General features: G+C 34.5%; 2 protein-coding genes across 4 annotated transcripts in view; both read left to right on the plus strand.

The window, feature by feature from the left end:
• Positions 1 to 7821, plus strand: part of LOC134539740 (TATA box-binding protein-associated factor RNA polymerase I subunit B) — a 31276-nt gene extending 23455 nt beyond the window's left edge. The window contains exons 8-11 of one of the 2 annotated variants that reach the window (XM_063382002.1): positions 765 to 957; positions 1648 to 1865; positions 3011 to 3245; positions 6575 to 7821. In XM_063382002.1, coding sequence (XP_063238072.1) covers positions 765 to 957; positions 1648 to 1865; positions 3011 to 3245; positions 6575 to 7295 — 1367 coding nt within the window. In that variant the 3' untranslated portion in view covers positions 7296 to 7821. The remainder of the gene's footprint in view (positions 1 to 764; positions 958 to 1647; positions 1866 to 3010; positions 3246 to 6574) is intronic. The other variant, XM_063382003.1, reaches the window with a different exon arrangement.
• A 5308-nt stretch (positions 7822 to 13129) lies between these two features.
• Positions 13130 to 15113, plus strand: part of LOC134539696 (protein phosphatase PP2A 55 kDa regulatory subunit) — a 244390-nt gene continuing 242406 nt past the window's right edge. Inside the window, exon 1 of one of the 2 annotated variants that reach the window (XM_063381908.1) lies at positions 13130 to 13556. The gene's annotated coding sequence lies outside the window, so the exon portion shown is untranslated. The remainder of the gene's footprint in view (positions 13557 to 15113) is intronic. The other variant, XM_063381909.1, reaches the window with a different exon arrangement.

Genomic DNA, 15113 nt, shown 5'->3' on the forward strand with positions numbered 1-15113 from the left:
TGTTATAAACCAACCACAGGATTTCTACAGACCGGGAAAACCTGGAAAACGTAGGAAATTGAAAATGTGCCTTCAAAACATAAGGAATATCTACTTAATGTTAGTTAAATGGATTAGTAACTTTTAATACTACATAGTGACTGTATCCGAATACATAGTGGTGTCCATAGCACACATCTCTATATCCCTTAACAAACGCAGCCACAATGTAAAGGTAGCATATCTAAGGGATAGATGGTATCGGAATATTTTTACTGGTAGCACCACCTGTTGATAGTCGGTTGAACTAGAGTTCACGTAGCCATTTTGAGTCGTGATATCTACGAATATGCAGCATGATGTGCATACTGTAAAAGTGTTTTCAAACTTAGCTAAAAATTATAGTTTTTTTAATCTTAAGTTTTCTTTGTTTGCTTATTCCATACATTTCTCGCTGGTGCCTGACCATTGGTCTGTCGAAAATCTACTCCATCTGGAAAATGTAATAAAATGTGAGCACAATAACCACACGTAATTATTTTATTCTACTTCCTTAGTTTTTTTTTTTTTTTTTTTTTTAACATGTTTTTGAATTTCGGTTGTTAACTGTACGAAGTCAGGGGTTTTTAGTGAGCAGCTTATGTGCCAGCTAGTTTTCTTTAGCTTTGCTAGTCCTAAGATGACTGGCCTATCTTTACCATCTGGGCAAGGCTAGCGAAGCACGGGAGTAGTCGCAAGTGTGCCAACGCCAATCACGTCGAGTATCGAATGAACGTTGTTTGCAGGCGATGTGTTGGACTGTGTCAGGAAGATGTATGCCATGCACCCACCGAACATGGAGTTTGACGCAGCGAGCAGCGAAGTTCCCAACTACGAGGGGAGAGCCATGGCGTTCATCATCGTCGTTCTCAAACTCTTGTTTGGTTTGGACGGGAAGACAGAGCACGTGAATTCTGAAACCGCTGCCGAGTTCAACAAGTGGGTGGCATGCTGATCACATTTTATTCTTTCTGCAATATGGTTCATAGTTATGAATGTTAATACGGGTACATCAAAAAATTGGTACTACTTGAATGTGTTGTGATTCAAATTTTTCCTCCAGTTTTTATTTGAATTGTCAGGTCACTCCTCTCTTCGAGGCAATCCGGGTTCGATTCCCGGCGAAATCGAACCCAGATTTTTTTGCATATGGTAATAATGGTGGCCATTGTCGAAAGCCAGTGGGTTTTCGTTGGGGTACTCCCGTTTCCCCGCCCCCATTAATTCCGTCAATACTCCATTCTCTATGTTGACGAGGTTTAGAATCCAGTCATTCATTCTTCTAGTTTTATTATTATTAGGGATGGTCCAATCAAATCCTCAAATACCATCAAATCCTTAGTATTCGAAAGATTCAATATTCGAGGAAAAAATTTCTAAGGAAGATCATATGGTTGGTTCCTGTTAAAAGCAGCATTTTTTTTTCTTTTTTTTTTTTCATATTTTAAATTAATTTAAGTAATATAGCAGTGTGAAAAAAAAAATTGAATATTTTAAAGTAATCTAAGTAATATGTATAAAAGTGTGAATTTTTTTTACATTAATATTTTACCTCCGATTTACTCCACCACCGATCTACCCCATCTGGTCGTTACATTTTAATTTTAAGTAATGATAGAGTTTTCTCAGCAGGTATCTGAGCAGTGAAGAAGGAAAGCTGTTCGTGTGGGACGACTGGCAGGGTTACGTCGAGTGCCGCAAAGCCTTCGTCTCCCTGTTTCACTTCCCGACGAAAGATGCGGTGTGCAGGGACGGCCATGAAGGAATCGAGCTGTATATCGAGGAACTGAAACAGCTCAGAGAGAAGGCAGAGGGTGGAAACAGAAATATTTTCGTGAAAAAGGAAAGTGAGTATGAACAAACTACTACTGCATTTACAAACATTCAGTAATTAATTATCATTATCTTTTCATAATTTCCGTCCCAAAACTCAAAAGTTAATCACACAATGATCGGGAATGAGATTTCGTGTGAGATTGTGATAAAACTGAAATAACACAGAAAACGATAACTTAAGCAAAATTAATTATAGAGCCATTTGAAAACTAACATTGTTATGACTTATGCAGGCACTTTTATAAATTACACATTCGCTTAGTAATTAATTTGTATTGATCTGAGTAAATACGTCCCAGAAAATTATTTTATATGAAAATACAATCTATAAAGCAGTTGAAATACTGCTATTTTTTTGGTCAACAGTATTAAAACATATAATTTGGAAAATATTTAAAACTAGAGATCTTTTAAAAAAAATTATATTCAGATCTTTGATAAAAAATTTTTAAATATATATTTTTGTTTATTTTTCCAATTGCTTTATTTGGATTTAATATTTGATACGTACTCTAATACTCTTAATAACAATAATTAGGTATAGATTTTACTGTTGCAAATTGATTAATATGAACTCAGTTCATGTTTTATTTAGATCAATATTAGTTAATAAATGCTTGCATTTTACTTCAGTTTTAAATTTGAGTCTGCATAACATGCAAAATACCAAATGTTAAAGTTATTTTTATTAATGTTTTAAAAACAATGGCCCATCGTACTATTTGTACAGTGTCTAAATAAATGTTCAACAATATTTTAATAAGCTATGTAAAACTTTGAATACAATTTTAAATCAATCCTCAAGGATAATTTTTAAATGTGTAATCCTGAATCTGTGTTCAAGTTTATGAATAAAGATTAAATTTGTGTGTTTTTTTTAAACATGATTTACTTGTGGGTAGCATAATACAAATATATGCTTCAATAGCTCAGTTTACCCACACTTCTAAGTTATAGTCACAAAGTTTAAAATGCATAACTGTCTTTCCAGAGGAGAGGAGAAACAAGATTCAAATTTTATATTGAAATGGAATTGGGTACCTATGTGGAAAAATAGGCTTATTGTTATTAGTTGTTAAAAGTATTTGGTTTTTATCCAAAACTACTTGTAATCATGTTCATTTTGTGCTTCAAGGTTATTGTTATTTTTTTTTAGGGATGAACCCATCAATCACATCAGTTCTTGAAAGAACGTTCCAAAAATTGGCGGCTTTGGAGCCCAACAATTTTTCGGGCATCAAATTTAAGCCCTCGCTGATGCCAAATACTTCGTATCTTGAAGAAATTAGTGAGGTGTATACCACCAAAGTATTTCTTGAGTTCCCATTCCCAGAACTTTTGAAGCAAGATTTCAAAGCAACGGAGTTGAAATTCTTACTCGACCCATACTGGTCAGTAACCACTAACCACCATTTCCATCTTGTAGTATGCATAGTTAATTTTGTACAAGAATCAGCGAAGTCACAATTATTAACATTAATTTCATAGTTTGAGGATTTTGTTTACAGAAAGAAGCTTTATTTGATATTGGTACTTCAAGACCGATTTTTTTTTTTTTTTTTCGCAGGCGCATTAACTGCCAAAGTTACAACAAGGTTTTATTGTAAATCATTTTTAGGCCAAAATAACACTGATGTACAAGTTCTTATTTGTGTAGCACAAAATGAAAGCTAGTCCGTATTATAGCCCCAAATTGTAATTAATTAAGTGTAAAGTGCTGATTCCGATTGCCATTACAACTCTTGTATTTGAGATTTGATTGTTCAATTTTGGTTCCAATTCCATCAGATTCCATTCCCTTAAAGATGATGTAAACTAAAATATTTTTAATACAGTAAATAAAAGTGGCATAAGTTTCATAAATTTTCTGATTTTTATACTATGATGAAAATACATTTGTTGATTGAATTCAAAACAGAGTGAAACCTTGCTATAACAACACTTGGAATAGTGAAACTTTGTTGTATTAACAAACACATGGTAGATAAATTTTTATTGTATGGTTACGTGTTAAGACATTTTTGATGTTGAGTATGGAAAAATGGTGTTTATTAATTTAGGAGTTGGGGCTTACACTCACTACCAATGTTTCAAATAATAAACCTTTTTTGATAGAGATATTTAATTGTTTAGTTCCTTATTAATCAAACAAAACAACTAATATAATTCCCATTAAATAGGTCCAAAGGCTTGATAAATGAACAAAAACTCAGATTAATTTAAGAAAAACCCAGATTGAATGAAATGTTGATTCTTTAAACAAAATCAGAATACTCCAGATTAATTATTGAAAATACTATTTTAAGGTTTGGATGAATCCACTTTAATTGCCTTATTAAAATATTAGGACACTTGAGATTTTTCTATACAGTAAGAATAAACCAGCTTTGATTCCAAAACCATTGGAACCAAGATACTTTTGATGACATTAGAATCAGAATCCATTAAGTCGAGTACACCCATCACTAAAATTTAAATAATGTTACAGATTTATTTAGATACTTATTATTTTAGCTTTGTTTCGTCAACCATATTATTAGAGATGGAAACTCAAAACATTACAAACCAGGGAGAAATGAGCTATGGCATATGGTGAGTAACTATCCCAGCCATGGAAAACAGAAATCAGGATCGCTTGAATTGGCATTCAAATCTGGGCACTCCGGAATGGAGTTAATACTTTGTACCAATCTTGTGTGTGTGTGTATATGTGTGTGTGCACATGTGTGTGTGTTCACGTGTGTGTGGGGGTGCGTGCACGCTTGCTCGTTCATTTGTTCGTTCATCCATCTTCTATGAGTTAGTGCATCGTTCATCCGATTGAGTTGAGACTTAGCACACTTGACCTTCGAAACATGGGGAAGGTCACTTTCAAGGTGAGATTCTGATAAAACCAATCCTAAAGCAGAATTGAATTATTCTTGATAAAATTTTGCCATTGCATTGATAACTCATTGTTCATTCAATCTCTATGAAATTTTGTACTTGACCTTTGAAACTATGGAGGTATTAGTCTATGGAGTGGTTGTCTGTTCTGAAGTTGAAGTTATCAGTTGGGTAGCAAAACAAATTGTAGCTGTATAAAGGCTAATATGATGTAAATTTGTTTAATAGCTTGAAAAAAACTCTCTAGGGAGAATCGTAAAGATGCCATCATGTAATGAATATTGTTAAATAAACATAATACCAACACTTTTGCAAGGGTTAAACTTCATTACAACCAAAAATTATTTTGCTATGCAGAAGAAAAAAAAGGGAGGGGGTGTTAGAGTTCGTTCTAAATTTTACTTCAAGTATTAACATGGCAAAGATTGAATACACCAATTAACTCCATGTTTAAAACACGAGAAAGGTCACTGTTTAGGTGAGATTTTGATAAAAACCAACCCTTAAAGCTAAAATTAAGGTGGCGCGTGAGTAGTATCGGATAATTACCAGTATGTATTTTATGCCAGTTCCTCTTTTCTATGGCCCGAATAATACTAGTGGCGTGCAAGTCGAGAGAAAGATATAGAAAGATAAAGAGAGATAGCTATAAAGATAGAGAGACACAGTAATAGAGTGAGATAGAGATATATAGATAGAAATACAGATATTTATAGTGATGGCGAGAGTTATATAGAGTGATATATAAATATATAGATTAGGAGGATTTAAATATTTATACATCGAGGAGATATAAAGAGAGAGAAAAATAAAGGGGTAGAAATGTAGAGATAGAAATAATTATTAAGCTATATATATTTATATAGAGATAAACAGATGTATAGGGACATAGTGAATATGAAAAAACATATAGAGAGATGGATATAAAGTGGGATAAAGAAATATATAGAGAGAGAGATTGAGATAGCTGGAGTGATATGGAGAAATGAATATAAAGAGATAAGTATATATAGTTACAAAGAGATAGAGAGAGATATAAATAGTGGCATATGCTTTGTGTGTGTGTACAAACTTAAAAATAATTACAGAGGCAATGCATGTCGGGCTATACTAGTTAGTAATTGTATATAAAGTGAGAACACACAATGTTTTTTTATTTATTTGTATTGTCTTGAGTAATCATACCTCAATCATGCATTATTATAATGATTTTTATTAAAGAAATATATATTCTTTAAATTTACATAATTTTAACAAAACTAGTGTTAAAAACATTTTATCTGGTTTCTAATACAACAATTTTTATTTGATAAACATTTAGTTTAAAACTAATCCATGAAACTTTTTCTCAACTTATTAATGGAATTGTCAGTAAAAATTTTCCTTTCTGTAGTACATTGTACTAAATGTTTTTCTTTTTTCATTTATGTACTTCTTACTGTAGTATAAACTCCCAGTCCATCAATGGAAGTATTGTTTGTGAGTTAATTTCATAAGTGTTTGTGACAAATGACATATTTTATAATGACAGTTTAACATTTAATGTACTAATGTGTGTGTTAGCTTGTCTGCTTGCAATCTAGTGTAATATTGATTATTTGTGCTTAGAGAAGCTGGCTTTAAATTTCAGAATACGGATAGGTATGGTCAACTGCAATACTGTTTAGGTGTAAAATTGTTGTAAATGTTTATTTTTGTCCATATTTTTTTGGAATTTGTTTACTTTTCACAACTTTATGGCTCAGGTACGATTCAACTGTGAAAGAGTGTATCCAGAGTGTTTTACATCAAAAATAAGTGATACAAAACTGTTTGTAATATTTTTTTTTTGTAGGCTCGTCAAAACGGCCCGTATGAAAGGCATGAAGATCAGACTCAGGCATAACAGCGCACAGAACAAAGTGAAGAAGGTGAATGTGGAACGTCTACAGGTGACGAACAAGTTACACTGTGCGTACCTTGAAGGCGTTGCCAGCAGCTCGGGAGTGAAGACAGCTCTCGGCCCTGACTCTGCATGTCCTCCGGAGGGTGGGGAACTGCGCGGAGGGGTGGCGGAGCAACTTCCAGGGGACCCACAGTCTGAAGCGGATGATGGTGTAGAGTACGCGTTCTCGAGGCAAAACAAGCGAAAGAGGAAATCTTCCAGCTCCGGAGATGCTCGCGTTTCGAAGAAACGGGACTTCAAAGGTGGTCCGTGCTTCAGGGGGAAGTGTGCAATCGGGAGTGCCGCCGAGCCGGAAGAGACCGGACCCGAAGGTCCCGAGGGCTGTTTCAGAATCAACGTTCCCAGCTCCCAGTACTGGATCCTTGGAATCCCCCACAAAAGGTTTTTTACCTTGGACAAGTTCGACTCCAAAGTCATGCCGAGGTTCACCACTTCGTTCCGCTGGCTGCTGTCGGAGTGTGCCGGCCTGCTCGGCATGACCGAGTACGACTTGTACACGGAAGTGTTGGTGGTCGAAGCGTTGCATGGGTACGTCCTGGCCCCTGATTCCGTCAGGACGGAGGAGGAAGGTTTTCTTCGTTTTGTAAACCACGTGAAGACACACTGGTAAACATCACATCGCAAATAGTTACAGTCGCATTACTACCGATGTTGTGTCCACATCACACATAATGTGGCGAGGAAGCATGTTCTTCAAAGCTGTGGACTAAAATTATAGTAACACAGGGTACTGAGTATTTTTTTAAGTTTTGATACACTGGCTGTGTTTGTTGCCATAAGATTTCGGCTAATTTTTTACCATTTACAGCCTCAGAGATACTTGAACTGAGTGCTGCTATGAGTCTGCCTTCTTTTTTTAATGTAATTCACAACATTCTTCCCTAAGACTGTATATTTATACATTCAGTTTTTTTTTATTCCTTTTTAAATTAAGCTAACAAAAATAGCTTTGAATCTGCGTACTGTGGTGTTTGCTACACAGATTTGAAGTATTTTTTACATTGAAAAGTGTAATTTGTTTTTCAGTTACACGTACTGCTCGGAAATTTAGTTCTGTTTTAGGTTTTATATGTTTTTGTGTTCAAAAATTATTAAATTTGAAAATTGTGAATAAAATCAAAAGCTTTTTTAGTGTACTTCAATTTTTATTTTTTTCATTTTCAAATGAGAAAATGTACCAGTTTAGACACCTCATTAGTTTGGGTCATTCCTTCAATTTCTGATGGAGGCTTTATTTTTTATATGATAGACTTATAATTCACAAGGCATTCTTTGTGCAATGTGCATGTACCACAGAATATCAGCTTGAAGTCTTTTTATTGCATGAGCCATTGAATTTGTGATGGAAATGAACTATTTTTGGATCAGTATGATTTGGTGTTGTTGTAATGATGATTGTGCATTGATTGGCACAAAGACTGGTTTGGATCCGTCACCATTGCCACTGGGAGATAGTCATGGCGTGGCTGGGACAAATTTCGTAGTGATGATTCCACAGTAATTCCGCAGTTTGGAGGTAAAGGAACAAACATAACATAGTCCTGATCCCAAGAAAGCAATGTTTTGCAAGTGAAAACTCCCAGATCCAGTAGGGAACCAAACTCGAGACTGTGAAAAATTCCAAACCTAGCCAGGAAGCAAATTCATGACTTTTAAAATCCTAGACCAGCCTAGAACCAAACCTGGGACCTTAAAAAATTCCAGTTCCATCCAGGTACCAAACTCAAGACCTCGAAAAGTACCCAGACGCAGCCGGGAACGAAACTCGAAACCATGAAAAATTCCAGACCAGCCGGAAACCAAACGAGACATTGAAAAATCCCAGATCCAGCTGGAAATCAAATACGAGAACTTGAAAAATCCCAATACCAGCCAGGTACCAAACTCGACACCTTGAAAATTCCCAGACCCAGCGAGAAACCAAATTCTCAGAACCAGCTGGGAAACAAACTCGAGACCTAGAAAAATCCCAGACCCAGCCGGTAACCAAACTTGAAACTTGAAAGATCTCAGACCTAGCAGAGAACCAAACTGATCACCAAAAAGAATCTCATACCTCTGAGCTAACAGGCCGGACATTTGTCTTGATAACTGCTAAAATTTGTATTTGATAGTTAAAGTGGTAAACACACACAAGGTTGCTTGAAGCAAGCCATAAACCCTCTTTTACACTATGTTTGTAAAAAAGTTTCCTTCTATTTAACATATACTGATTTATAAAATATTTTACTCACGTGAATTAAATAGAATTTGTAGGTATTTCACTGTAAGTTTTTCATAAAGTATCTATCAAATAAATTTAATATTCATACTTTAAATGTTAGATCTACAAATAGAAACTGGTTACTGGACACTAGCAATGCACTAGAGTATTGAAGATATTCAGCTAATTATGATATGTTGTAAATGAAACAGCTTAATAGTGCAATTATTTAGTATATTTAAGTGTTATTTTTCTTTTTAACATAATTATTGAGCTATCATACCTGCTCGTTTTATCCAGTTGCTATTCACCTTTAATTACAAATGGAAAAAGGGATAACATAAATTATTTCATCTTTATATTTTTGTTTAACTGTAAAGATTTTACATAACACAGCAATGCATCGAAAACAGAAAAGCATGACGAAATAGAACCTTTTAGATTATAGAAACTCTGAATGTTTCTGCTAAAAATACTCGTGAATTATGAGCCATGCCAGAGGTAGCTCGTGGACCACCCAAACTTGCATGGCATGGCCTTACTCGGTTAAATAAAGCCCCTTTTTTTAAAACTTGTACACTTGTTACATACCAGTTACAGAGTGCATTATAACTTGAATAGTAGCAAGGAGTATGGTATGCTAACAGTTTATTGACAAAATTAGAAAACACAATTTTGTGGAAAAAAAATCATAACATTTAGCACTGTGGATAATACTTTGGATAGAGCTTTGAACACACATCATTACTCTTATATTCAAATAATCATCACAAATATTAATAAGTAAAAGAATGTTATGAGCTTATCATTAAAACAATTATGCCATCACAAAGGATTAAATGTTGCAATAACAATTACGTACCAGCTCCTTAAAAAAAAAAGCGCAAGATGTGCGCATTGAAACTAAAACCCAAAAATGAAGTGATAAAAATAGCTCCAGCTGTAATAGTAAAAATTGTACAAAGTACAGCATCGTGGTGTGAAAATTATGCTAACAATTAAAAAATATACGTGGCAAAATATAAATTAATATAATGAGAAATTTGAATAAGTCCACCGCGGCTAGTGCGGTTCTTACAAATGTCGTTGATCGCCTTCTGACATTATCTTGTCCTAGTTCGGGTGCCTCACGCCTCCCCCAAGCGAGTAGTCCAACTTGCTCTGTCGACTCTGGCTACTGATGTGCCACACTCTAATGTCCGTGACTTCGTCAACTCTGATTCGTACTCTCGCCGCATCCTGCCGACATTGAACACTTGTTCCTCGGCGTGGTCCAACATGAACACTTACTTGCTGGTCAGCAGACTCATTTTCCTAAACTATGCCTGATACATAACGCAGAAAACAGTCACCATCCAGCGCGTTTGTCATGTGGGATAGGTGTTATCGTTAGTGGAAGATTCGGAGATGGTTCTAATCACTCATGGGTAGAGGCAAGGATTTTATAGTTTTAATTTTAGGCAAATTTTGTTTTTAAAACAGGAGATTTATGTTTTTATTTTTTATAAATTATTTTTATTCGTAAAGATAATATGTATATTATTGAAAACATATGAAACATAAATGATTTATGATGCTTATTTAACCAAAACAGTGTTAACTTTACTGACAGACGATAGGCTCGGAACAATAAAAATAAATCTGCAAGTTCTTCTTTAAAAACTATACCAACATTCTAATGTAAAAATGAGTTACTAATAACAGTTTTATGATAATAAAAAAAACATAAACTATATATTTCCAATCTACTTAGTACATCCCCTTTTGTAAAAAACCTCATGCTGAACACATTACATTGTGCGCCTCACTTTACCATTTCGCCGCCTGAGTATTGGAGTGTTCTATGTCCACTTTTTAAGTTTGTATGCTATGGACACAAAATTAATATTAGTATTCATTTGTACTTTATCCACACACGTCTACGCACATAAAAATGTTTGTTCTTAATTTAAGACCCATATTATTTTGCTCTATGTCATGCTATTCATAGTTATTTGAACTTTCAAATGCTTATCTCAGTTCCTACTTCAATGGACATAGAACACTCCAATTCTCAGGCGACGATTTGCTATAGGGCTTCTATAGATATTAAATATTGGAAGACGTACTGATGAATACCATTTAGTTAACAATTCCAGAGGTGTAAAGTCGAGGAGCTCAAACTAAATTCACTACACCACATTGCTAGGTGAGTATAAAGGTGGATTGGTTTGGAACATGTAACTTGTTGAATTGTTTACTGGATAAAAGCAAGGAAATCTGGTTGGCATTTGTATATTTGTGATGCGAGATTTAACAGTAAAGAACAAGATAATACAATTTTCTAGTTATTCTGGCCCAAAAACAACACTAGCCGGAATAAAAAATTAATCATAAAGGAAATCATTTGATTAGTTACAAGTTAATTTGAAGAAAAAAATATTAAAGGCTAGCCGGCATGTATTAACTTACATGATATTTACGTCTTTGATTCTAGACATTTATTTTATAATATTTAAGCACATTATTCAACAAAGAAATACTGTAAAATTGAAAAGAAAAAAAAAAACATTTAATGTAGTCCTTTTTCACCATGATTATACTTCCCTTTTTGTTTTTGAAGTCCGAAACTGGAGTTTGATGATGTGCAGATTTGAAACTCAGATTGATGAATAAATTTTATTTTTCAACATTCGTCTTGTGAGGACTTACCTGCCTGCATGCGCAGCCAGTAAGGAAGAGTGGAGGTTAGTGCCCCCACTAAGCCGTGTGTGGTGGGAGCAAAGAATGCGAGGGTGCAGTCATCCTGAAGGGGTGACGACACCTGGGGAGGAGGCGTCCAAAGAAGAGAAAATCTGGACCCGTATGGTTTATTTGTTTTTATTCTTACCAAACAATGTACCTCTTACTTAGTTGGTTTTGGAGATTATATATTTTATAAATAAATCAGAACTTCCCCCCATTTCACTCCCTTGAAAGATGAATTTCAATAAATAAAAATAAATACGTAATTATGTGCCAGTTGTTATTTCTTAGTTTATAACCCCCTAATTCTAACAAAATTATAAGTGTTAATTTTTTTTTGTTAAACATAGGCCTACTTAGTCTTTTACCTCCTTTAGGGATAGAATTTCGTAAAATGGTAGAATTGTGGTTGTAGTTTTCATATGTTTATTATTGGTACCAAAATACCTTTTCTTAAGCTTGATTTTATTTGGAGATATAATTACGGTATTTATCTTCAAACCATATTTACCCCATTTTCACCCCTTAAGAGCTGAATTTTGCAAAATAGTAATTTGTGGTTGGTAGTATTTGAATATTTATTATTGGTATTCAATATATTTTCTTAGGTTTGATTAGATTCAGAGATGTAATTAAACCAAATTTACTCCAGTTATATATAGGCTAGTTTTTAAGTTAGCCAAAGACCTTACTAAAAAAAAAGTGTGTGGAGCTCATGTGTGATAGACATGTAACTTATTGGAAAATAATTCTCTTGAAGTGAGTTCGTAGATCATTAAAATATATATGCAAGTATGTGAGTGCTAAATTATGCTATTGCACAATTATGCAAGTATGCTGCTTCATTCTAACCTCTCCGCTGTGGTCTCTACACTACTTAATTATTCCTCTCCTCTCCCGGTTCCCCCCCCCCCCCCCTCTTCTACCCGTTACCAATGCCCCTCATGTGATCGGAATTTTAGTTTGAAAATTGTCCCCCTTAAGAAAGAAGTTTCACTGGAAAAAAAAAATTCCATCCATTAGTTTTCAGTTGTAGTAAGTACCTACAAACACACAGAAAACCATATTTTTGAGTTCTAAGTAATATAAATAGCCATTTCCAATATTCTCCCAATTTCATTCAATTTATAGATTTTTAAAACTCAAACGGCGTTTTTATTAGTACCTATATATAATCCCTTTCATGGAAAAAAAAAACAACTTGCAGAAAATTTTCATTTAAACGTTAAAAAAAAAAAAAAAATACTGAAATTATATAACCGCATATTTGTAGACACACTAATACCGAATAGCTAATTACAAAATTACGATTTGTTCGCTTTGTTCGCTTGCGTGGCATTCGCATTACACTCTTTTGAGCGAAGTCGATATGCCGTTGGTCGCAACGCTTCCTGTTACGACGTATTGTTTTTTTTTCCGAGTGTGATAGTTGACGGTTCGTTTCAGAGATAGCGCTGCGCGCGCATCATCCTGCTGCCTGGCGGCAGCGTGTCGTCTGCTGGGTCCCGCTAGAAACGCGCGGGTCTCGTAGGGAGTGCGACATGGAAGTGTATTAATGCCGTTGCCGCGGAATGTAAGCTACCTGTTGCTCCCCCTACATCGCCTCTCCGTGACATTGAAATCGCCTCCTCAGCTGTTTTCGAAGCTTATCGTGTGGGCGTGTGTAAATTAATGTGAGTGTTGTACACGTGATGAAAAGTGCGTGTTTTATCATTTGCTTGTGGTTAGGTTAAACAAAACAAAATTTAATTATTTGCTTCGACAACTAAGTAAAAAAATTGTTTGAATTCATTTTTTATATATATTGTGGAAAGTGTGTGTAGAAATTATTCCTCGTAGTTTTTTACTTTATGTTCATTGGCGTTTATGCAAAATTGGTGGAATTTAAATTTAAGTTTGTGAATAGTTTTATCAAGATTTCTCTTTTACGGAGTACATCACTAGGTAAGTGAAATTGGAGACATTCTTAATTTAGCATGAAAATTTAGATTAAACAATAATATGTAAACTAAAGCACAGGGTGACTGGCTTTCTTTCTTGTGCAAGATTAAGATGAAGGTAAGTACGAAAGTCAGCATAACAAACATTCATTTTTTTTTTTTTTTTTTTAATAATTTATATACCTCCCGATTTTTTTATACACGTGTGTGCCTTACGCCACATTGCTTTAAGTCCTTATGCACGCGTAAATTTACTTCAAAAAATTAAGCTCATTCGATAACAGCTAACCAAGGGTAAAGCTATAATTTTTTCAATTAAAAAGTTAAAAGAGGTTTGTAAATACAATTAATTTACGCGTTAAAAAATATATATACCATTACTGGTTACACCAAACAAGTAACGAGCTATTTGAAAGCGTTAATTGTATTTACAAACCAGATAAAAAAAATTTAAATAAAAATATATCATTGCCTTTGGTTAACTGTTATCGAATGAGCTATTTTGAAGTAAATTTATGCGTGCATAAAGATTTAAAGTGATGTGGCGCAAGGCATACGCGAGGACGTGTCTAAAAAAATTGGGAGGCGGTACATAATTTATTTTTAAAAATTTCGATTTGAAAGTTTGTTATGCTGACTTTCATACGTACCTTCGACCAATAGAAGCCGAGTATTTTGCTGCAGTTGTAACCATGTTTTTTTTTATAATATAAATACGTTAAAAATTGTTTTAAGTACAAGCATTAGGTACTAGTCTTCTATGTTCACCTTTGTGGTTTATTTTTATTATGCATGTAAATTCTGACCATGATTTGGTCTTGAAGCATAACATATATTTATTTTAATTAATATTTCTTAACCTTGAAATGCAATCTAGGTTGCCATTGTTACGTTTCTGTGCCTTGTGGAAGCAGCAGAGACGCGATGGTAAAAGGTTCTGGGAGATTTGTCTCCGTTCACGTGCCATTTTAGATCGGGCCTTAGTGTTGTGACGTTGTGAGATTATGCTGCGTCTGAGATGAGGGTGAAAAGATGTGACGTGAGATGCCAGGAATTTTTTCTACCCTTCACCCGAGCTTAGAGAGGCACTCTAGTGGCTGATTGGATTCTGCGCGGTCCTGGGACCTTTACTTTTGGGGCTTCTAATCTTTTTGGAGAGTGGCCTTACCCTTGTCCGGGGCGGGAAGGGGAGGGGGCTCCCCGGTAATATATTAAAAATTAACTTTTTAAAACAAATTTTTAAGCCAACCAGAAACTTAAATTTCAGTTATGGTTTGATAATTTATCTTACACTAGCTAATGTCCGTCATGCGTTGCAATGCCTCAATAAGTTTTTTTTGTAGAGTTCTCTAATTATCTATCTCTATATATCTTTATATATATATCTGTATCTCATTCCTCTATATTCCTATATCTTTATTTTACTTGCCGCAGGTAAAAACACGCGCGTCGTATTCGAAGGCAATGCTGTGTCAAAATTTCAAAGCTATCGGTGAAGAATTTTCTAGGATTTAAGATTCTGAACAAACGAAAATTTACATTCTTATTTGTGTATATTTTG

The sequence above is a fragment of the Bacillus rossius genome, chromosome 15, assembly GCF_032445375.1.
Source record: "Bacillus rossius redtenbacheri isolate Brsri chromosome 15, Brsri_v3, whole genome shotgun sequence".
NCBI classification, from domain to species: domain Eukaryota; kingdom Metazoa; phylum Arthropoda; class Insecta; order Phasmatodea; family Bacillidae; genus Bacillus; species Bacillus rossius.